Genomic DNA, 21,810 nt, shown 5'->3' with positions numbered 1-21,810 from the left:
CACAGATTAAATGAAGCTGGGATCCATCCCCCTCGGCTGGTTCCTGGGGTGCAGCAATGCCTCCTGGTGCGCTGGTACCCAAAGCCTGGGGGACTGGGACATGGACAGGGGAGGGTTTGCTGCTGGGCTTTGGGGTTCAGCTAGATGGGGAAGAGGTGATAGGATGTGGCTGGTCCTGGGGTTCCCAAGCCCGACCTCAGAGTCCCCTGACATTTTCACTTAGGTTGCCTGAAATTGCATTTTAGGTGTCTAGAAGGTTTACGGTTCTGGGTCTTTGTCTCTGTGGTGACACAAGATAATAGAAGTATCTCCCAGATGGAGAAAGTGTTTGGTGATAGTGTTGATACCACTGTGAAGGCACCCTACCTTCACGTGTCTTGACTCAGGCATTGGGGTTTTGCTGTTTGTGATGACCAGTCAAAGCAAGATGAGACCCACCATCTCGTTCTTTCATTGCTCCATCCCTCCTGCAACCCCCTTCCCTCCGATCTGTTTGTGTGGGTGCCCACGTTGGGTGCCGATAAGGGTCCCAGCACCTCCCGGGATGCTCCCCCTTGCCCCGTGCACCCTGGGAATGCTGCCAGCATCTCCTTGTACTGGCAGGAGCTGCTGGGATCATCACACTTCGTTTGGTTCAGCAGAGAAATGACATCTAATGAAATGAAGGAAAGGCATCGCGCTTTTACTGAACAGTTATGAAATTTGGCCTGGATCTTGAGTGCAGTCAAGAGCTGTAGGGCAGAATTTTTGATACGTTTTTGGCCATCTTGACAGACATGGAATATGTTTTGAGGTTTTGTTTGGGTGGTTTTAGTGGGTCTGTAAATCTGAATACACTGTCTGGATTTCATTCTTGCACCCCCAAAACCAGCGTGGGTGTCTCACAAAGTTTTATACCTTATAAAGCGCTAATAAACCCCCTGAGCTGGAAAGCCCCTTGCTTTTGGCACAAGGGTGGGAGAGAGGGTGGCCTGTCCCCGCTACGGGGTGCCCAGCGGCGTGGGGGGTCCCACACCCAGCACCCACCGGTAGAGCGAGGGCATCCCAGCACCTCCTGTATCATGGAGCCTTCCCTCGTAGCGTTGACTCAGCCTGATTTGCTGGAGGGTCCTGTAAGACTTCCGAAGATTTGGAAAATAAAATAAAACTGTTGCCAGTAGATTTATTATCCGGTTCCTATTTATGCCAACTGCTGCTTACGCCATTCTGGGAGGATGAAGGTACCTGAAAAGAGTTGTAAATTTACTCTTGCCTCCTTGAGGTCTTTTTGCACAGCCAGAATGGTTGGAAGATTTCTCGGTCTAAATGAAAATCAGGACCTGAGGTTTCTTTCTTTTTCCGTTTAAATGACTTTTACGACTTTTTGTCTTAATTATATATAACCTAAGGGTTTTTCTGCTTTTCTGTTGTTTTTCTTATTCCTTGTTGATAATGCGTACATCGCAGTGGGAATAATGTTTCTTATTAATTTATGTTGCAGAACTAATGAAAAGGGAAGCCATGACAGATTTTTGTATGTTATAAAAATAGCCTTGCCTAATGGGATTGGTGTCTAGAGGGTGGGGGGTGGTTGGAAACAAGAACCTAAGACCAAAATTGGCTCCCTAAAACCAAAGTTTGGATCCCATAGCTTTACTAAAGCCAAAAGGATATGTGCTCCCATCTTTAAAATCCACAGAACAGTCTCTAGAGAATAAAACAATTATAAACCAGCCTATTTCTGGGCTTAAAGTACATGATATTTATAGAATCATTCATGCCAGAATTAGCTTTGCTTCAGAATTTCGAAAGTAGCCTTAACTCCCAGAGTGCCCTTTTAATGCATAATTAACTCTTTTCACAAGCTTAATGTTATCTTTCACAGAGAACTCGGAAAGTGTCTGATGAAAATCTGCATTTATGCTCTAGTAATATTTTCCAGTGCTCTTCAGCTTATTTTGGTGGTTCTTTTTTTCTAAACTAGGTGGCAGTAGGAGAGAATTAGTTTATATATATATATTTTTTTTTCCATTCACTGGGGCTGAAGTTGTGACATTATCCACGTTATTTGACCAGCGCTCCTGAAGCGTCCTTGAGTTTACAACAGAAATTCAGCCCACCCTACGCTTTCTCATTGCAGAACACTTGGTGCCAGTCCCATGTGCTTCCAAAACAATTGCCGTAATTTCTTTAAAGGAATTTACAGTTATCAAGAGGAAAGTTGTGAAATAAAAGTAAAATTGACTTGTGCCAACTCAGCATTTGCCTGCTATAAGTTGGCATTTCAAACATCTCCAGTGAGTAGATGATCTAATAAAGCTTGTAAGGAGCAGATTTGTCACCTGCCTTCGAAGTGATCTTTGAGATGCTGATGATTGCGTCGATATACGAGTATAGGACTTGATGGAAGAATACACGATGCTGATCGTTTGCCTGATTATACAGTTTATAGTACCCATCCTTTGAAACGAAAAGAGGAAAAATCTTCTTGGCTTTAGGGAGATTTGGTTCAGGAGATGCGAAGCAGTGCGCTGTGTAGCGTTTATTAACCATGGTTTTTCTTTAGATGATGAAGAAAAATGTGGTATGTAAAATCTGATACTTGTATAGAACCACTTTTTCAAAGCCATAGTAGTTTGCAGGAATCATAACGTTTACTAAATACACAGATCAATACAATGTTCTTGTTTGAATAGTGAAGGCAAATGATGCTGGGTATCTCCTACCTCACCCGGGAGGAAGGAGGAGACTCCATCATCATCTGAGCAACAGCTGAAGCACTCCAATTCGATAAGTCCCTTCTGAACTGGGTATTAAAAGCTGTTTGGCTGACTAAATATCTCCAAATCTGCTCACATCCTTTGTATTGATTTATTAAACTGTTTCCTATATTTCTGTGTGCACTCTAGTATATTTACTTCTGGTCTTTTCTGTGAATGCTTGGTCTCCTGTGTTCTTTCTCTGCTGCCTTTTTATTTTGTCCTCAATAAGGATTTCATTTACACGCAGCAATACTCTTCACCTTGCTTCTTTTGACCAAGTGAGTTATTGAAATAGAGGTCATAGAGCGTTCACCAAGAGAAACAGCATTTCTGCGGACCAGGGCATACGCTGCACATCCTCATGTAAATCTTGAGCCTTGAGCGTTTCCACAATAAGCGTGGGCATCTTGGGCATGCCAGAGGCACGAATATAAGGAGTGTGGGTTTTGGATGAGCAGTGCTGATGGGTCACATGAGTATTTTAAAAGAAAAACTCATGAAGTGTCATAAAAAGTGTTTACCCTACACGAAGACTACTCCTCGGTAGGTGTTATTAGGGGTTTGGTATTTATTTGGTTCACGCCGGCTTATAAGTCTTCAGCAATGTTTTTGTAGGTGCGTGTGCATTAATTATAATAAACGCTTGCTCTTTTCACAACCTTTTCTTCATCAGGAAATAAATGCATGCTGGTATAATATATAGTTGGATTTAGCAATATTTGCTCTGTTCAGTAGCTATGAATAGGAGACAAAGCCATTTCACCAGAATTGCCAACCTCTGGCAAAGCTTTATCATTCTGGTACATATCCTGCATTACACTCTGCCTTCACATATGTGAAGTTAAGGTTTGATCGTGACCCAAGCATTTACGAACATCGAGGAGATGAAATAGAGCTGCAGATTTTGCAATTTGGACCTCTCTGCGCTTGAGATGGCTTTGCCAGTTGATGAGGCTATTAAGCCTGCTGAAATCTGTGTTTGTAAAGGCCTACGGTAAGCCCAACTGCTGACTGCCCTTGTTGCATCTCTGTTGGTTCATCTGTAGGGTATGAATGACTTCACCCGCATGACAAGACTGAGCTGTGCTCTTGAGCGAAATTCGCAGGATTTGGGGAATAATATTTTATTTTGACTGTTTATCTTTGCTGTATAGCTTGTTTTCCCATCAGATGAAAACAGGACCAAAATACTTCTTTCTGACATAGTAATGACAGCCTGGAATTTCTAAGAGTTGACATCTGGTGTAATTTACTCAAACTGGAAAATCTCTGAAATTATTTTCCCACAAGCAGCGTGCGACAAAGGTTTCTAATTTTTTAATGGTTGCTTTCTTCTTCCTGTGAAGTTAAGACAAATTAGCAATGTGATACGGTATTGCGAAGTGAAAATTTCTCTCTTTATCTACTGGATGGTACCCAAGTAATCGTGTGCCACTTGCAAATAAGATGATATGGTAAAGAAAAGAGAAAAAAGAAGCCAGCATGTTCACTCAAAAGAAGGGAGGAACATCAAATATGATCTTTATTTATCGTGACTGCAATATCTGCTTCTTTGCTCTGTCTTTTAGTAAAACTACCGGAGGTCAGAATATACAGGCGCTGGTCCTGTGCTTTTCCCAAGAGGAAAATTGTATAGGATGAGATATGATAGTAATGTTAATGGAGCAATGCTTTGCTGAGTCGAGATGATAGCAGCTGAATGTGACGTGTACCATTTCTCTGTATTTATAGATATTTTGCTGGAAGGTGCTTGATCCTTCGCTCCGTTCAGACAAACTCCAGGGAAGGCTGGTGGTGGCAGGCTCCAGTCCCACCGCTGCGATGGCTTTCCACCACCCAGCCCTAAGCTCTTCAATGGCGTGAATAAGGGTGTAGAGCAGCTTCTTCCAGGATCTCCTCCTGTGAAGGGAGGATGTTATGGCAGTCTGATGTAATAAAACCAGTCAATTGATTTAGTGAACAAGTATGTTGTGCACAGCACCGTGAAGTTACTCGGTGAATTCTGAAAACTTTGAATTTTTTAGGATATTGACAGTCCTTCCCCCTCAAGGCCCTCAATATTGTGCCCATGGTAATGAGAGCAGGCAGGGCTCAAATACATCACTGTCTTTATAATTCTTACGCTGCAACTTTTTCTTTGAAAGGCATATAGCCCTAAGGGTCAAAGCTGCCAGAAATACTACCTCTGCTCTTCCGAGGCATTTCTTTTTAGCGATCTTCCCGACTGGGGTGGTTAATTGTGATCATCAGGTGGGAATCCACCCCATTGTTAATGTAACAGGTTATTTTCTAAAATCCATTTTTAAAGGTTGCTGTATTTATTACCCAGTCAAAGAAGAACAACCGGGTGCTAGGCTATTTAGGTCACTGCAGGTTTTACTTCGGAGGGCTTTGTTCAGGAGTCTGGCTGGGATTATTTCTCATTTTTCTTGACAACTCTATTGTGCCTTCCTTTATCGGTAACATTACGACATTAAATCTTCTGAAAGGAAAATAACTTTTTTAATGTAGTGGCACTGGGCATCAGGGCTGTAATCAAAGTTTGGCCAGTCACTCGTTCTGGCGACGTGGAGCAAGTCTATCTCTTCCTTGAAAATACACTAAAACTTCCAAAATATACCAAAATAAGCCGTTTTTGTGTGTTTAACTGAACAGAGCTGTCAAGATCAGAGCTCTCAAGGTCAGGCAAAACCCGATTTCTCCTTTATCCCGTTCAGACAAGAATTAATCCAGAGGAGTCTTACAGACTCTGTTACACAGGGCAGGGGACGGAGGGGATGGTCGCAGAGATCCCTTCTGGCCTGTGAATCTATGAATCTGGGCTCTGCTTCCAAAGAAATAACTAAAATAGTGGCTAAAAGCTCGGTCTCTTCTGTTGGGAGGGCTGGAGGGTGCAGCGATGCCCCTCGGCACCATGCAGTGCTGAGCCTAAGGTCAGAAACTGCTGGATGGGAGGGCTGTGATGCCCCCAGAAAACTGAGCTAAATAATCGTGTTCATGCTCTTAATTCAAGATAACGAGGCTGCTAATGAGGACTGGTACTCTCTAAAGCGTGGTGTGGGCTGCGGTCTCTCATGTTGGGAAGCATCCCCTAGGCATCCGTGGCGGGACACCAGGACAGCCGGGTCCCCACGAAACACGAGGGAAATGTCAGCGGTGCAGGTTGCCTTTGGAAATGTTGACCATGATGGGTTGCCTCTGAACAAGTGTTAAAGAAATAATTGGGGATTGGAGTAGATGACCCCCGGAGGTCCCTTCCAACCTATGCCATTCTGTGCTTCAGTGACATTTCTGTTGCTTTCCATTGTCATTTTGATATTAACTTCTCTTCCAACATGGCTCAGATGCAATCCAGGTTAATGGAGTGCCTGACTCTGATCATTCCACCTGAACTTAGGCACTTAATTTGGTCACCTGAAATGCAGCACCCTATGAGCTGCTTTTTTTTGTGATAAGGTGCAGGCAGCTCCTGAAGAGTGGTTCAGATAGACGATACATCCTTCTCTGGCCAAGTACTGGGATGCTTCAGCTAGGTACATAAATTAATTGGGATGAACCCAACCTTGAATGCCCAGCAACAGATTTATAACAAAGTTGAACTTTTCAGCTCCTAGTAGTAAACAACAGTTGAGACTGGACTAGATCCAGCGTCCTTCAGTGGAGAAGAATATCCTTCTGCAGGTCTGTATATCAACTAAGGTACCAATTATAAATACATCGAATAGGAGGTCTTCAGGTCAAGACTTTCAAGCCTAAGAGATTTGCCTTAAGCTTATCACTGACTGATATAGTTTCTGGGTGTGCAGCGAATTAGGTAAATTCCATTGAATTCTGCAAATTCAGGTTGATTTTTGGGGAAGAAAAATTATACCAAAAGTGTCCCAACAGCAGCTCTGATGCTGACTGAAAATGTCTACCTGCAGGTCCCAAAAGCAAAAGTTCTTATTAGAAGAACTAGAAAATAGAAAATACATATTTATGTCTGAGTTGATGTTTTCTGGAGCCCCGCTTAATGTTATTGAATGTCCATAGGGAAGGAAAAGTCTTTCATTAAACAGATGCCAATGGATACAAAATTTAAAGGCCTATCCTGAATGACCCTTGCCATTAATCCTAAAAATCAATATAGTGCGTTAGGTTGCCTAGTGGCTTCCAGTCATTTACCTTTCCCAGATGAATTTGGCGTCTGGGTCCCATGATAATTACAGGGACCTCCAGCGCTTCAAATTTTAACGAAAAACGTAATTAAACAAAAAAAAATGTAGAGATAAAACCAGAAATAATTACTGAAGATTCTGTATTTTCACAGCTGGCTGGAGCTAGAGTTATTTAAGGCAACATGTGATACCTGGACTACCCTTGTATTTGAGCCAGTGTTTTAGAGACTTGGAAAGCTGAAAGCAGAAGCACAGATAATGTTCAATCAGAATTAATGAATAAGATCAGCCTTGGGGTACAAAATGGGGAGGAATTAAGCAGCGGGCAGGTTTTAAAATGCTAAGATAATAAACATAGGCTGAGAAATGGGGCCCTGGAGTGGGATTGCCCTTGGTCTCTGGGACGGATTAAGTATTCTGATTTACCCCAGGGAAAATGGCAGACCGCCTTCATTTCTCATGAAATGCCAAATTTTACTTTTTCATCGGAGATAGGAACCATGAGAATTGCCTCTGTGTCCGTTTAGATAACCTAGCCGTATGTGCGAGAAGCCCCTTATTTCAAGTCTGCGTTTGATATACGATGGCAGCGTTAGGAGCCTTCTACCCGGGCCGTCGGAGGAGTCGCCATCCTGTAAGACACACGTTCCGGATGCACTGTATTGAATAAATAAGTAAATAAAATTGCTTTATAGCTGCCACAGAAGCATGCATGTGCAGTCCAAAAGCAGCGTGTAGTCGCGGCACGCGAGAGGTGAGAGTAGAGAATGACAAATTACTTTCGATGAGTATTTGAATTTGAAAGTCTACCGGTGGGTCTTAGCGCTCCATTTTTGTTTTCAATTAAACTTTACAATCACCAGCACTCGGCCACTTGTTTGCTAACTGAGTTAAGAAGAGGGCCAGGACCTGCCTTCCTCGTTTCATTTGAACTTCTCCCAGCGACTTAATTGGAGACGAGGTCAGCGTACGTTCACATTTCGGGTCTTCTCCTAGTCATAAACTTCACCGCTATGTGATCATTAAAACACAGTTTTACAAAACCACATTTTATTAGCATTCAGGCCCAGACCTAGCGATAGGAGATGTATTTGTATAATCAAAAGGAAAAGTAACACGCTTCTGTGAATAAATAGATGTAACAAAGCTCAGAAGTACTTCAAAGTGCCAGTTTTCAATAGGGTACAGCAAATGCATGCAATTCAGGGACGTTGGCAAAGAAATTTAAGAAATCAAGTTTTGGCAGCAAAACTTAAGGAGGTATTTCACAGGGTGTGCTCTTTGTTACAGAAAGAAAAGAAACAGAAATAACTCGGTGTGACACAGACGTGTCGTGGTGTCCCTCCCCGTACCTGGTATCTGCGTTTCTTGAGAGAGGCCTTTCCTTCCCTGCTCCACAACGCTCTGCGGTCTTGAGAAGCGGGATGGGACATGTCCTAGCCTAACCTGAAAATTCAGAGAGGCAGAAGTTTTTATCTTTAAGATCCACAGCCTGGCTAATTGTCCCTGCATCTTCTAATGTCTTGTGTGTGTCGGAAGCACTGCTGGGTGCGCTGGCTCTTACCTCCGTCTCCCAAGGAGAGAAGCCGCTATAAATGCGTTTGAAGTTCTTCACCGGCAGGCTAAAAATCCCCTGCAGCATCGGTGTCAGGGGGAGGGCATCATCCCACATTCAGATCTCGAGCTTCAAAACAATGTAAATATTGGTTTAGAGTAAAATTGAGTAGAAGTAGCTCGCTACTTGAGTCCTGTCTTCCCTGACCTGGTACCCCACGGTACACCTGCAATTCTCCTGAAAATCAATTGGAAGTAGTAATGTTCTTCAAGGAGAGCGTTGGTGCGTGGTACATAGCGAGTTAAAAAGAAGGAGGAGGTGTTTGCAATCCTGCCATATGTCTGAAATGAGGAGCAGAGCTCTCCCCCCCATGCTTTGGTACCAGTGAAACAAGCTGATTCTTTCAGATTTTCTATTCCATCATCCCGAATCACAGAATCGTTTAGGTTGGAAAAGACCTTTAAGACCATCAAGTCCAACCGTTAACCCAGCACTGCCAAGCCCACCACTAAACCATGTCCTCGAGCACCACATCTCCCCGGCTTTTAAATACCTCCAGCGATGGGGACTCAACCGCTTCTAATGCATCATTCGTGCTTCTGCCTTTCACGCTGTTTATTCTCAAGAAATGGAAAATATGACATTGTTTATTATTTAATTAATCCAAAGAGCTGGTCATGGAGAGGGGTGAGGATGAGTAACTTCAGTCACTTGGATAATAAATCAGTTTGGACCCTGATTGTACAATGTGCAATCCAGAATATTCCTCTTTGGACATTAAAAAATGCCAACCCCGGCAACATCTGGCAGTTTTTCCCTTCCTTCCGCAGATGTTTCAATACCTTCTTGTTTCCCTGGCCTTTTCAATAGGATTAGTCATCATCATCTTCTATCTTCGAGCAATTCAACAAAAGCTTTATATCCGTTTGTAGAATTTACCTCTTTTTAGCTGTTTTTTCGTGATCCCATCCAAATCCTTTCCCAGCCCTCTCTCAATGCCTGCGATTGGGCTCGGGGAGCTGTTCCAGCGCACGATGCTCACTGAATAGCACCAGATGGTTCCTTTCTCTTTAGAAACTCCCTCACTAACCTCTATACCCAAAATAGCATCTTTTCCGCTACCGAATTAGGCCTTTAAAGCTGAGCATTTCTGCTGGCGAACTACCTTTATGCTTTTTACATGAGAAGCCCAAAGCGATGCTCTCCAGGTTAACGGCACGTCACGAGAAGCAGGTATGCTTTGCGCTCCCGTGTTACCTTACCACAATAACCTTCACGCGCTTTAAGACTCGCAAACCTCTGTTGCAGTTAGTATTTCGGTAGGATTGTTATGCAAATGTGTGATTTGAGAGTGGCAGTGGCGTTATAAAAAATCATACAGAGAATTAGCGTCAAAGCTAAGGCAGGCTCTGGCACTCAGGTCATGGACACAGGAACCCCATCAGTCTCCAAATGCGGCGTGCCCCGCTCCGTTGCGTATGTTAGAAGAGGAGGAACCTCCTTTACTGCCGCAGGAGCATAAATATTTAATAAACAGGTTTAGGAACGCGTTATTTCATTGTGCTTTTTGGATTTGCTCCTTTCGTTGCTTGTGGCGGTGATGGTGTTCAGTCGTTTGTGCTAACGGGCAGCTGACACCTTCCTCCGGAGAACGAGGGACTTAGCTGCCTTTGAGGCATCTCTGGGCAGCTCTTGCTATCAGCCCAGCATAATAAGGGCGCATGCATTAACATTATTTTAAACGGAATATTTTTTCTAAATGTTCCTGAGATTTTGATTTTAATTTGAATCTTAATAGCCTAATTATTTTGAAATTATTGTGCCCTTTGCTTTATAAACTCTTAATCACGAGGCTCTCAGGCAGGTATCGTTTAAGTAATCAGCATCAGTATAATCAGTAATTAAAGTGGTAGCCAACTACAGGTGCTGCTAAGTGCTAATCAATTAAGTGCATTTGTAATTGAAAACTTGATTGAAGTATTGATAGTTACTTTGATCCCTGGACCTGTAAAGTTCCTGTTGGTTTTCTTATAGTTGACTGAAACTCTTTACAAGTTTGCAATATGTAGGGAGGTGAAAATCAACCTTTCCTTGCTTAGCTGGTGTCAATAAAAATGGTACTGTAGAGCAGAAGTGGTTTGGCCAACTGTTGAATGACTTTAAGGAGTTTGCACGTTGACAGGCAGCTCTCTGCAGGTGGTTTTGCCGCCTCTGTACATCTGACGTCGGCAAATGCCGTGTCCGTTTGCTGGTCGGCCTGCCAGGGGTTCGTGACACCACGCGCCCCAGTCGCTAAAAACTAGAGCATCCTCAGCGGAGGGAGGAAGAGCTGAGAGCAAACGTTCATCGTGAGTAATTGCGCGTTGACACACGAATGGGTTAGAATGAAAAGAAATATGTCACTACAGCTATGGAAATATATCGTAGATGGGTTTTTCAGGTTGGACTCGATGATCTCAGGTTGGTCTCGATGATCTCAGAGGTCCTTTCCAACCTTAACGATTCTATGATTGCTATTACAGGGGTTTTTTCTTAATGAAAACTTTCTAGCCCAACTTTGAATGGGAAGTCAAAGCTTTGAAAATTTTCATTAACATGATGTTCTTTAAAAGTGAAGTGCATTTCAAGTTAATGCTATCTCTTAGTTACTTCAGAAGGTTTTGTTTTCAAATGTACTTACAAAATGAGTACAAGTTAGTTTTAATTGTATGATGAAATGTCTAAAAATGCCCTAAAATATCTAAAAATGCCTAAAAACCCAATAAGCAATCACTCTTTTCTGCTGAGTTAATAAAATGAGAAACTGAAAGCAAGATTCACCTGTCCTAAAAAAATTACCATGTCAGGTGATTTTCTTTGGACATTCTTTTTTTCTCACTGTCACCTCTAAAAAGAACCTGTCTAAACTTAGCTGAGAGGAATCTCACCGATTTTGAAACGTAAAAATTGTTTAAATGTTGGTCTAAGCAGTTCCCGTTACATAAGAGAAGAGCGCTGCTCTGCGTGCTATTTTGAAACGTCCATGTGTCACCCAGCTAAAAAGCACTCAGTTGCACCGTACGTTATTATTATTTTCCAAGTCTTTTTTAAATACGTAGAAGAAAATCTTGGAAGCAGTTGTGCTTTAGAAGTGTCTGTATTTGCAGAGAGAGAGAGAAAATGATGACATTTTTCATTATTTGTTTTCAAACCTTGCTACTTTCTGGTTGTTTTGTTCCTTTGCCACCATAACCAAGTATTTGCCTGAGGTTCCTGACTCTTCTAAGCCTTGTATTTGGTTATGTTTCATCCTTTCTTCTTTTCAAGTTAGTGAAGACACCCAGAGGCATTTTTATCCTGAAGTTTTTTTCCCCGGTATATCATTACTATCACTTTCCTTTTCCTTTTCTTTCTGTTTTTAAGACTGTGGTGATCAAATGGTTTAAGTATTTGATCATGCAATTTTCATATAAGAGCTGTTTGGAGGTGTAGTTCAGAAGAGAAATACCCTGAGGAGATAATACTGGCTGAAAAGGTCTTCATACCTTAACAATCCTCCCAATTTTTTTTCTTCCTATCTTCTCTTGGTGGGGGAAAAAAAGTGGGTTTATGAAACGCCGTGCTTGGGGACTTGAAAATTGCTCAAATCCAAGGCAACTGCCAACAGCTTCACCGTGTATTTGTAAATTAATTTGCGGCTTACACGTTGGTTGGAGAAGGAGAGCCCCTTCCCTGCGGGGCGGTGGGAGCGGAGGGACGTGGGGACGGCCGCGGGTCCGAGGGCGGCGGGAGGGGCCGGGAGAAACACAGCTTCTGCATTAAACGCCTTCCGCTGTCGTTCACGCACGTGCCGTAACAGGTTTGGATGCTTGAGAAAGCAGGGTCTCGGGTGAGTATGGCTGTGGTCTTACTGCAAGCCCAGGAAATAAAGCCCGAGTGGAGTCCAGGGCTGTGCCCAAAAGCGCGGGATTGAAGTCCAGGAATCGCATTCCTGGAAAGCAATTCAGTAAGGGTCTTAAAAGAGCAGAACTGGCTGGAAAAAATGGATCCAAACCTTATCCCTTCTGCTCCTCAACCTGCAAATCGACATGCGATAAGTCCTGTTTTCTTCGCCCACCGATGCTTTCAGACGTTTCTAGCAGGACTTGGGGCGTTCACAGCACATACTGTGAAATGCTCTCCTTTTTCTTTCCTTGCCCTAGGCCTCCTTGTATTTTTGCAAGGCGCTGCTGTGTCCCCTGCGGGTCTGGGCTAACGTGTCCACAGCAGGAAGCCTGAGCCACGTTGCACACAAACACAGGCGAAACCGTTGATGGGCAAGATGCCATTGACAAATAACGGATCTGAATTTATTCTCCCAGAGCGTTGAAAATAATGACTTAAAGCCTTTCCAAATAAGACACTCTCGTTTTGTAACAAAAAAAAAAAAAATCATACAGGATCTCCGTATGCTCCATAGGTCTGACTTCTAAATAGTTTTGACTTTCCTTATAGCGTTAGGGTAATAAATTTCTGTGCCATATGCATAGTATAGAATAAGTATTTCCTGGGAATTTGTCTTCTCTTTCAGGAGAGGACCCACACATAGCAAAACGCTAGTACGTTAAGCACCCTGTACTTTGCCTCAGGATCCTTAATTTCTTGGTAAAATCTATTTTTTTTTTGCAGTTATGCCAGGCTTAGCACATTTTATTGCACAAACGACACATTGATTTTAATATTTCCTCAAGCGCTATATTATATGTATACAGATGACACATATTTTTTAAATGCTGTCTTTTTTTAAGTCCCTTCTTGAGTCCTGCCTGTTTTTCAAAACATACCTGATTTGGGAGATAATACATGTTTTCTGTGAGCTGTTCAGGTAATTTGATTGAATTGTTAGCCAAAACGGAGCCTGAATGCCTCTGAATGCGAGCTTCACCCCGAGGAGATTATTGAGGCCGAGACTAATTAATAGCAGTTAAAAAAGCCATAGTTAGACATTCCCGTGAATTTTGGCAAGCGCGGAAAGGCTTGTTCTCAGAGGCACGGGACAACTTCTGAATGCTCTTAGCAGATCATTAAGAGCCCTTCCATGGGATGCATCGCTGCGTTCGGTGGTGACCAGTGTGACGTACGTACCCAGCTCCCAAGGGGTTTTTTTAAGGATAAAAGATGAGTCAAACTGGTCGCAAAATGTTCTATTGGGTGTCCTGGGGGCTTGTAATTATTTGCAACTGCGTCTCGGGCAGTATATTGTGGTTTTGGCTATAAGGCTTGCTGCCAACATGTCCAGCTTATTTCTGCTAGTGTTTAATTTTTAATTTCTTCAAGCCTATAGCCCTGTTTTGGCTCTCAGCTTTAGGAGGGGAACACTTGCCATCTGGGTGTATTGAAGTCTCTGATACTTCGGAGGGGCTGTAGTGTTGTTTTCTTATTTTTTAATATATTTTTTATTATTATTATTATTATTATTATTAGATATTGCTGGTTTTAAGACTATTTAATGTGTGTCACTACAGCATTTGACAGACCTTGGGTATCTTCAGTGCCCATTGCTATTACTGATAAAAGCTAAACAACACCATTAGGAATACCTAAGATTTCAAATAGCTCTGCAAAATCTCAGAGCGCTTTATGGAAGTACCCAAAGGTCATTCCTAGTTTCCATGTGGAAGGAACGTTCAGTGTTTCTGTGAGATCATTGCTCGAGTCCCTCAGCAAACGCAGAACACACCCGGCTCCCAAATCTGCTGTCTGACTCAGGAAATTAGTTTCAAATCCCAGCTCATGGATGGGTCATATTTGGAATGAGGAAAGTGCTATTTCTTGCTGCTGGCCATACATGGAGAGAAATAGTCCATTTTGTTGTTGGATGAAATCATCAGATTATTCCTTTTTTGAACTTCTTCCAGCTTTTCACAAATGAGGCGAGTGTGTTCTGGATGCTTAATCTACATAAATTCACAACAGACTCTCTTATTCTAGCTTTATTTTCCTTCCGCTACCTTGCACTTGTTCAGGCTTTGCCTTTTAACCTGAGTTAACCTGCGTTAATTCAAGCTTCTAGCATATAGTTCACTATCCGCTGGTAGATGGGAAATTTTAACCCACAAAATTTCTTCCAAAAACGTGAAATTTCTAATGGGCTTTGATCCTGGATAGCGCCTGTCGTACCCTTTAAAGGTGCTAGGAGCTCCGTGAGCCCCATCCCATCCCATCCCATCCCTGTGCTCTTTGGCAACTCACGGTGTGCCCTGGTGTTATTCACCGGCGTTATTCCCGGTTTAGTTTAGAATCATAGAATCATTAAGGTTGGAAAGGACCTCTGAGATCATCAGGTCCTGCCGTCAAGTTTGGCTTCACTTTTCAGGCAGAATAGCCCACACCCTTAAGGCGCGTGATGGCCTCTACTTAAAAACTTAGTGAGTTTTTGGAGTCTTCCTCCAGCTTCAAGGCTCTATGGTATCAAATACTTGATTTGTGTACCTAGCTGGTTTGATTGTGGATAATTAGACTTTCATTGGGAGAAAAAAAAAATCTACAGAGTGGACTTAGTAAAAAAAAAATCAGAAGAAAAGCATATGTGCAGAGACAAAGTGCAACAGATAGACTTCATAAAGCAAGTACTAGTCATCTGCTACCATAGCTGAATGAATGTTTGCAAATATCAGTTAATGAATATTTATGTCCAGAGGATTACTGACTAAAATAAACTGACAAATGGTCTTTGCACATCCAGAAACTTTGATTTGATAAGATTCACGAGATTTCTGATGCTCCACATTTCCAACCAACGTAGAGATAATATCTCACAACATAGAGATAATATCTCAGCTTTTTCTTATTCTACTAAATAATCATGAAAATGGGAATATGAATATATCCTATGGTTTTGGAAACTACAGGAAAGGTGTTAAAGGTTCAGCTCGGGTTTGGTTAGATCTGTTGGGCCAACATCTGTTCTGCCTGAAGAGGCTTATCAAATGAGGTTGAACTAGGAGGGATCACGCCATGTGGTTTGCAGTCTGTAAAGGGCCATATTGCAACGTCCAAGGCATTCGCAGCTCTGAGCGAGGGCAGCGCTGGGTGTCCGAGCTCACCCGGAGCTGCTCAGGGTGGTTTCCTAATGGTGCAAGGAAGGGCCCGCGCTCCCGTTGAAGAAGGCCTATTTCAGCAAATGGAGGTGGCCAGCAACCTTTTACAATACTTTTCCACGTTGCGTTCCAACCAGGACTAACAGGTTCCTGAAATCCTCTTGAAGCCGGCTTCATTTTATGGTTTCCTTAGGAATCCTGGTATAACAGAAAGGAAATATTTTCTTTCTGTTGGTTACCTCTCAGATAAAGCGTGAAGGATTAGAGCACTAGTCATTACGGCTCTCTCTTAAGCAGAAGAAAGGAGAAGCAGCCTGTCAGAACCTTAGTCATTGATTTTCCTGGAGCAAAGGGTCACATGTTAAGTACTATTGATAAAAAGCATCGTTGCGGTGTCCATGGAGACCAGGTGGAGGTGAAAGTGTGCTGTTACCATTACAGTGACAGCTTTAGGCGGATCTGTAAAGAACCTGCTTTTTCCTCTAATCGTAAGATCTTATTTATTCTACCTTGAGCGTTAGATCAAACCCGTTGCTTCTGTGAGACCTGCTGTGCAGGGAGATGCAGTCACTGTTGATTTGAAGGCAGGGGAAGGGATATTTGGGGGTCTCATAAAAACTGCTCAGTGCTTGCAGGTGTCGCAGCTCCAAGTGCTTCGATGCTTCTGCTGGAACTCTTGTTTGTCTTTTTTAAGTCAAATTAGTGACAAGTTCAGGCTAGAAATAGTAGGGCTGCAATAGTTCCTTATATCCCTAAAAACTATGCTTGTATAAATCTGACAAGTAATTGTACGCATGCAGTACTATGCCCGTGTGCAACAGGCTTTGTCCTCTGCTGTGTGGGAGCCCGTGCTTGGAGAACGTGCTTGGCCACTGTGACCCTCATGCCAGTGCGCCCTTCCTTTGGGAGCCTTCAGAGTTTTCTCTGCTCAGAAAGGTCCCAGGACCTTCCTTCCAATGCTGCCTGGTCAGGGTCCTGCACGGAGCACCCCAGGCTTGTGCAACCTTACGATGAAATGGCTTGAGAGAGACTGGAGTCACTCCTGCTCCAGTTCCAAAATGGTTATACCATCTATAGACCTGTTAAATGGTTGCCAGCTGGCCCCATCGAGGGGTTAAACCATCCCAATGGCAGATCCGTTGCTTGAGTATTGTTCCATTTGCAAGAAACTCTTTCTTTTCTTTGTTTGGGTGGACGCTGGCCACTGTGTGTCCACGCTTCCGCTGAACGAGCATAACCAACGCTATTGCTACCTCTCCTAGAGGGCAACAGATTGTCTTGGGGCCTCCTAGCTGTTTTAGCTCACAAGCAGCTCAGCAATCTTTTTGGTTTGAAATAAATTGACAAAATGGAGCCTGTGGTTTGGAAATGATGGTGGACCACCCAAAGATCCACTCAAAAGTCTGGGTCATTGGACGGTCTTCCGAACTATGGGATTTCTTTCAAAAAGTCACTTGTGGTTTCTATCAGCTGATTCAGTTCTAAATATTCTATAAGCGGCACCTTCGGGTAAAAGTTGGTGTTACTGCACTTTCCAAACCGAGAGACCAGTGTGATTTGTCCTTTCTGGTGGGATTTTTCAATCCACAAATCATTCCTGTAACCATCTACCCACATGAGCTGTGCAACAGGTCCCTGAAAGCATCCCTGTCCCTCCACTTCTTTATTGTTTCTTCTCCGTATATTATTTTTTTCCTGGATAGGGGCACCTGGGATTTCAGAAGAGCTTTTCTTGTTGCTCTTGGAAGGGGCAGGGGAAAGACGGAGTTGTTCTTTCTTCCCCTCCTCTGAGAAAATAGCCAAATGCTCTGCTTTCTTCTCTACCTGGGAAATGGGGCAGTCAGCGTGTCTTCTCCTCATAGCTGGGCTGGAATATCCACAGATGCTGAGGTCCCCGTGATGAGAGCGTGGCTCAATGTCGCGCAGAGATTGGAAGAGTTGGGAGTGCACCAGTATCAAACAATGAGTCGCCTGTAGACGTCCTCAGAGCTGTCAACAGCAATATGTTTTACAGCCACTCTCTGGGTGTTTGCGTTCGCCCATAAACATTTTATATGTAGGCAATTTCAATATGCAAAGTGACCAAATCTGTTTTTAAAACAATCGCTCTCTGGTTTGAAAAATGGAGTTTGTTCTGCCTTAATGCAAAAAACCTCAGCATTATTTCAGTCAGCAATGAAAACCTGAAATATTGATTTTGAAACGTATAATTGATTGTAACAATAAATCACTGTGCAGTATATGCGCAAAATTGATTTTTCTATTGCAATAATTAATTTGATATGTTCTATAACATATTTATGCAGGAACTAAGCAACTCAATAATGGTAATAAATTGTGTTTGCTCAAAAACTATCCACTGTGGTGTGGTCGACTTTTCTCTTTGTCTAAAAATTTGTAACACGGTGCTGTAAGAGATAGTATAGACACAATTGTGAGGCCTTGCTCCATGAGAAACCTGTAATACCCTGAATTCCTTGTATCACACTGAGTAAAAACTCCGGAAGGATTGGAGGCTTGCAAGGAACAGCTGGTGCCCAGATTGTTTTAACAGAGAAATGTTGATGTACAGTATCAGCTCTCTTATCAGTCCAGCCCAGAAAATCTGGTGGTTTTCCTGGACAAATTGGTAGAAACTGTAATAAAGAATAGAATGAATAGACATATGGACGAACATGATATGACGAGGAGGGATCAATACAGCTTTTTGTGGAGGGAAGTCCTGCTTCACGTGCCTGTTAAAGGCCTTTGAAGGAATCATTGAGCGCGCGGGCAAGGAGATCCAGTTGATATCGTTGGCTTGCGTTTCCTAAAGCCTTTTGATAAGATCCCTCACAAAAGGCTCCTGAAGGAATGCCGTTGCTGCAGCGTAAGGAAAAAGATCCCTTTGTGATAAGCAACCTATGGGATAGAGAAAAAAGGACGGAGAGAGGTGTTGGCTTGTCTCGGCTGAGGAGCGCCGGCGGTGGAGTCGCCCGGCGACGCGTGCTGGGGTTCGCGCCGGCTACTGCGCAGGATGGAGGGTGAGGAAACAAGGGTCAGCAATTTAGTGTAGCAAAAGTGAAAGCTGATTGCTAAAACCCCTTACAATGCTGAGTGACTGGGAGATAAAAGAGTAAATGAAATTCCGTGTGGTTAAATAGAAAGCGATGAAGAGAAAACATGCGTACCCCGCTGCTGTGCCCTCAGCTAGCTGCTGCTGCTCGAGAAGGAGGTCTTGCTGTTAAAATCTGGAAGCACAGTGGTCCGCGGCGGTAAAAGCACCGCTGAGTGTTGGGGTTTATTGGAAAATGAAGAGGGTTGAAAAGAAAACCATCACGGCAGCGCCGCGCAAACCTGCCGCGCACCCTCTGCCGAACACGGGAGGGAAGCAAAGGTGCAAGAGAAGGTGGCAGGGATGGCCGAGTACATGGACTGGCTTCTGTGTCACAGTGACAAAATTCCTTCAGACCGTTCTCCAAGGAGAGAGGTGGCGGAGACGGGTGTCTGGCCGTGGAGGGATGTGTCGGGAGCCATCAGGAAGGGGCGGTTTCAGTTTGGGCTATTAGGCTGAGATAAGATGTCTCTTAGAATCTAGCAAGCAACATTTAGAAAAAAATAAGCGATTGGCCTTGGTTAATTGCATTGCTGCTGACTCCGACAAATGGCTCAGCAAAAATTCTCTTCCGAGTTGGGATTGGCGATAAGTTTATTCCCAAGAGGTTTGACTGTCTTTACGCTGATACGAGGGTGCAGTAACGTCTCCGCGACCGTCTGTGGAGTTAAAACGACACAGAAATGTTAGAACTCCGCCAGCTGATATTTGTATCCTACAGTCCAAAACAGATGACTTTGGCACTTTGGGCTGAAAAGAGAAATGAGTTGCAGTGTCGACTCAAGCCCAGAGCTGATATTTCTAGTACTGTAGGTATTCTGGTGGCCTGTTGAAATGAAAAATTCCTGAAAAGGGAGAAAATCTACTATATAAATCCGCTGTCTATATAGCCACCAGTGCTAGAGGATGTACAGTTTTCCTTATGCCAGTGTGAATCTTTCTAGATTTGATTTGGTTTTCTTCTCAAAATAACTACTTCGTTGAATACGTGTTGTTATTAGAAAAGCATAGCCTTTTTCTTTTTCCTTTTTATTTTTTCATTCATTTTGCATGCTTTATTTCTGTCATTTCTTTGCCAAAAAAAAAAAAAAAATCAACAATAATATCTCTTCTTTTACAGAGCATCAAAGTTAGCTGGTTGCCTCCACCACCAGGTACTCAAAATGGATTTATTACGGGCTATAAAATCCGACACAGAAAGACTACCCGCAGGGGTGAGATTGAAACACTGGAGCCAAACAACCTCTGGTACTTGTTCACAGGTCAGTGTTCACATGGTACAGCCTTGCAAGGTTTTGATGAATTAAATGCTTTGGGAATAAAATATACTTTCACTTCAAGGGAACATTGATTTCTTTGCTGGCAGGTAGCATTTATTGTGTTGTACAAAGACAGTCTTTATGGTGCTTTTTTTAAACCAGTTTTTTTCCTTAATGCTTTTATCATACGTTTGTCTCCTGGATTTTATCATTAATGAATTGGAAGCTGAATTTCCCGTGTCCAGTGTCTTAAGCCTCGGTTGTTTTTTCTTGGAGCACTCAGGCAACATCTCCTATTTTCTCATGGGTGCAAAAATATCGATTTCCCTAGTTTCTTTTCCAACATTTTCAATGGAAAATATCTCCTCGCAGAATAAAAGGTGCAACAGTAGATCATAGCAAAGGTATAATTGCAATGAATGAAAGTAGCCAGATGAGTATCATGAGGGTAACGGTGAATTCTGGTAGGTGAAAATGAATTTCACCTGGGTTCTTGCATTATGCCCAAGACATAACTGCGAAAGCAGAAAAGCATGAAGAGAGAAAAGTGAACTTTGTCAAAGTTTTGCCCCTGAATTCGGTGTAACCATGATTTTACCTAAAATGACCTGCATTATGGTTACTTTCACGCGTAGTGTAATCTGTGAGGATCAGAACTAGTTCTGAATTGCATATTTCAGAATAAACCGTATCGTTTTCTGTTTGGGGAGGAAAAGCAGTATTTCATTTGAAAATTAAATAAAAGCAAAAGTAGAACATTTTTATGAGGAAGACCTTAGATATTGAAATCTCAACTTGGTCATCTAACCTAGGCTTCCGACCAAAGTCCCCATGGGACCTCTTGTGAAGGCTACGTAACTAATAGCTACACAATGAACAACTACTTTCTGGGTGGAGATAGCATGTTCAGCGTGTTCGACAAGATGGAAATGATCCATTTTCTGGCAGATAAAGTAGAAATAATGATGAAAGCTGCTCAGATGTTTGAGTTGCTGCTGCTCTGATGGCTTAGAGAAGAAAAGATAGCGATACAGTCGAAGTCCCAGAGCTCCACTGCCGCCATCCCTGCAGATCCCATCCCTGTGGAAGCAGAGCAGATTAATCTCTACTGTGGTAGATCCGCACATCCTGAGCAAACTCTTTCCTTCGCATGAATTATTTTAGGCTTGAAGAGCTGTGGGAGTCCCGGTGGGACGGCGGGCTGCAGGCAGCCCCCAGCCCTCCTGCCTGCCCTGGCCGCCGCAGCTCGCCTCCGTGCTGCCCAAAGTGAAGTGCTTTGTTTCACAAAGCCTGGGAATACGTGTCTCAGAAAGCAGTTAAGAAAAATATCCAGATCTCGTTATTACTTTCTGCATGCATATGTTGTGATTGCTGGAGACCGAGCTATGTGGCCCTTCTAAATGGACATTTTAAATATTAACATGTAGGCACTTTACATCTTTGCTGCAGTCCTATTTGGTAGGCAGGTGCTTTGCGGGATAATAAGAACATCTGCATTAGCAGAGGAGTTGAGAGTTACAATGCAGGTTTTTAAATAGCCGCTATCAATTTTCGAGTAGGCTTCCATGTCAGCTAAATGTTAAACGGCTCTTTTTAATTATGAGCGTTCTTCTCCGGAGACTGTTTGCCATTAAATGAAACAGGTTTTTCCTGTGCTTTGTGGTCAGTATAGACTGAGCAAAAAGATGAACTTCTATCTCCACCTCAGGGACTTGGAAGTCTTGTGGCACATGCAGGAACGCTGCAGTAATAATTTTCTGATGGCTTTAGCCACGAAGGAAAACGTCCGTTTCTGAATTTGTGCTTATTTCATAATATTGCTAAGACTTTCTAGTTTGTGCCTGAACTGTGTGCTCTGAAGTTAATCAGGAGCACCGGAAAGCAAAACGCTCTTCGGTTGCTAACCTAGTTCCCAGCCTGCAAATTTTATGCGTAAGGAGAGTGTA

General features: G+C 43.0%; 1 protein-coding gene across 1 annotated transcript in view; it reads left to right on the top strand.

Annotated features, from left to right (window-relative positions):
- The window catches only part of DCC (DCC netrin 1 receptor), a gene marked incomplete at both ends in the record, with an annotated part of 597,951 nt that overhangs the window by 481,302 nt on the left and 94,839 nt on the right, over positions 1 to 21,810 (top strand). Inside the window, one exon of the mRNA XM_082336600.1 lies at positions 19,726 to 19,867. Coding sequence (XP_082192726.1) covers positions 19,726 to 19,867 — 142 coding nt within the window. The remainder of the gene's footprint in view (positions 1 to 19,725; positions 19,868 to 21,810) is intronic.

This window comes from Platalea leucorodia (assembly GCF_965183815.1).
Source record: "Platalea leucorodia genome assembly, chromosome: Z".
NCBI classification, from domain to species: Eukaryota; Metazoa; Chordata; class Aves; order Pelecaniformes; family Threskiornithidae; genus Platalea; species Platalea leucorodia.
The sequence above is the reverse complement of the archived record's forward strand: the minus strand, read 5'-3'. Positions and strand labels throughout refer to the sequence as shown.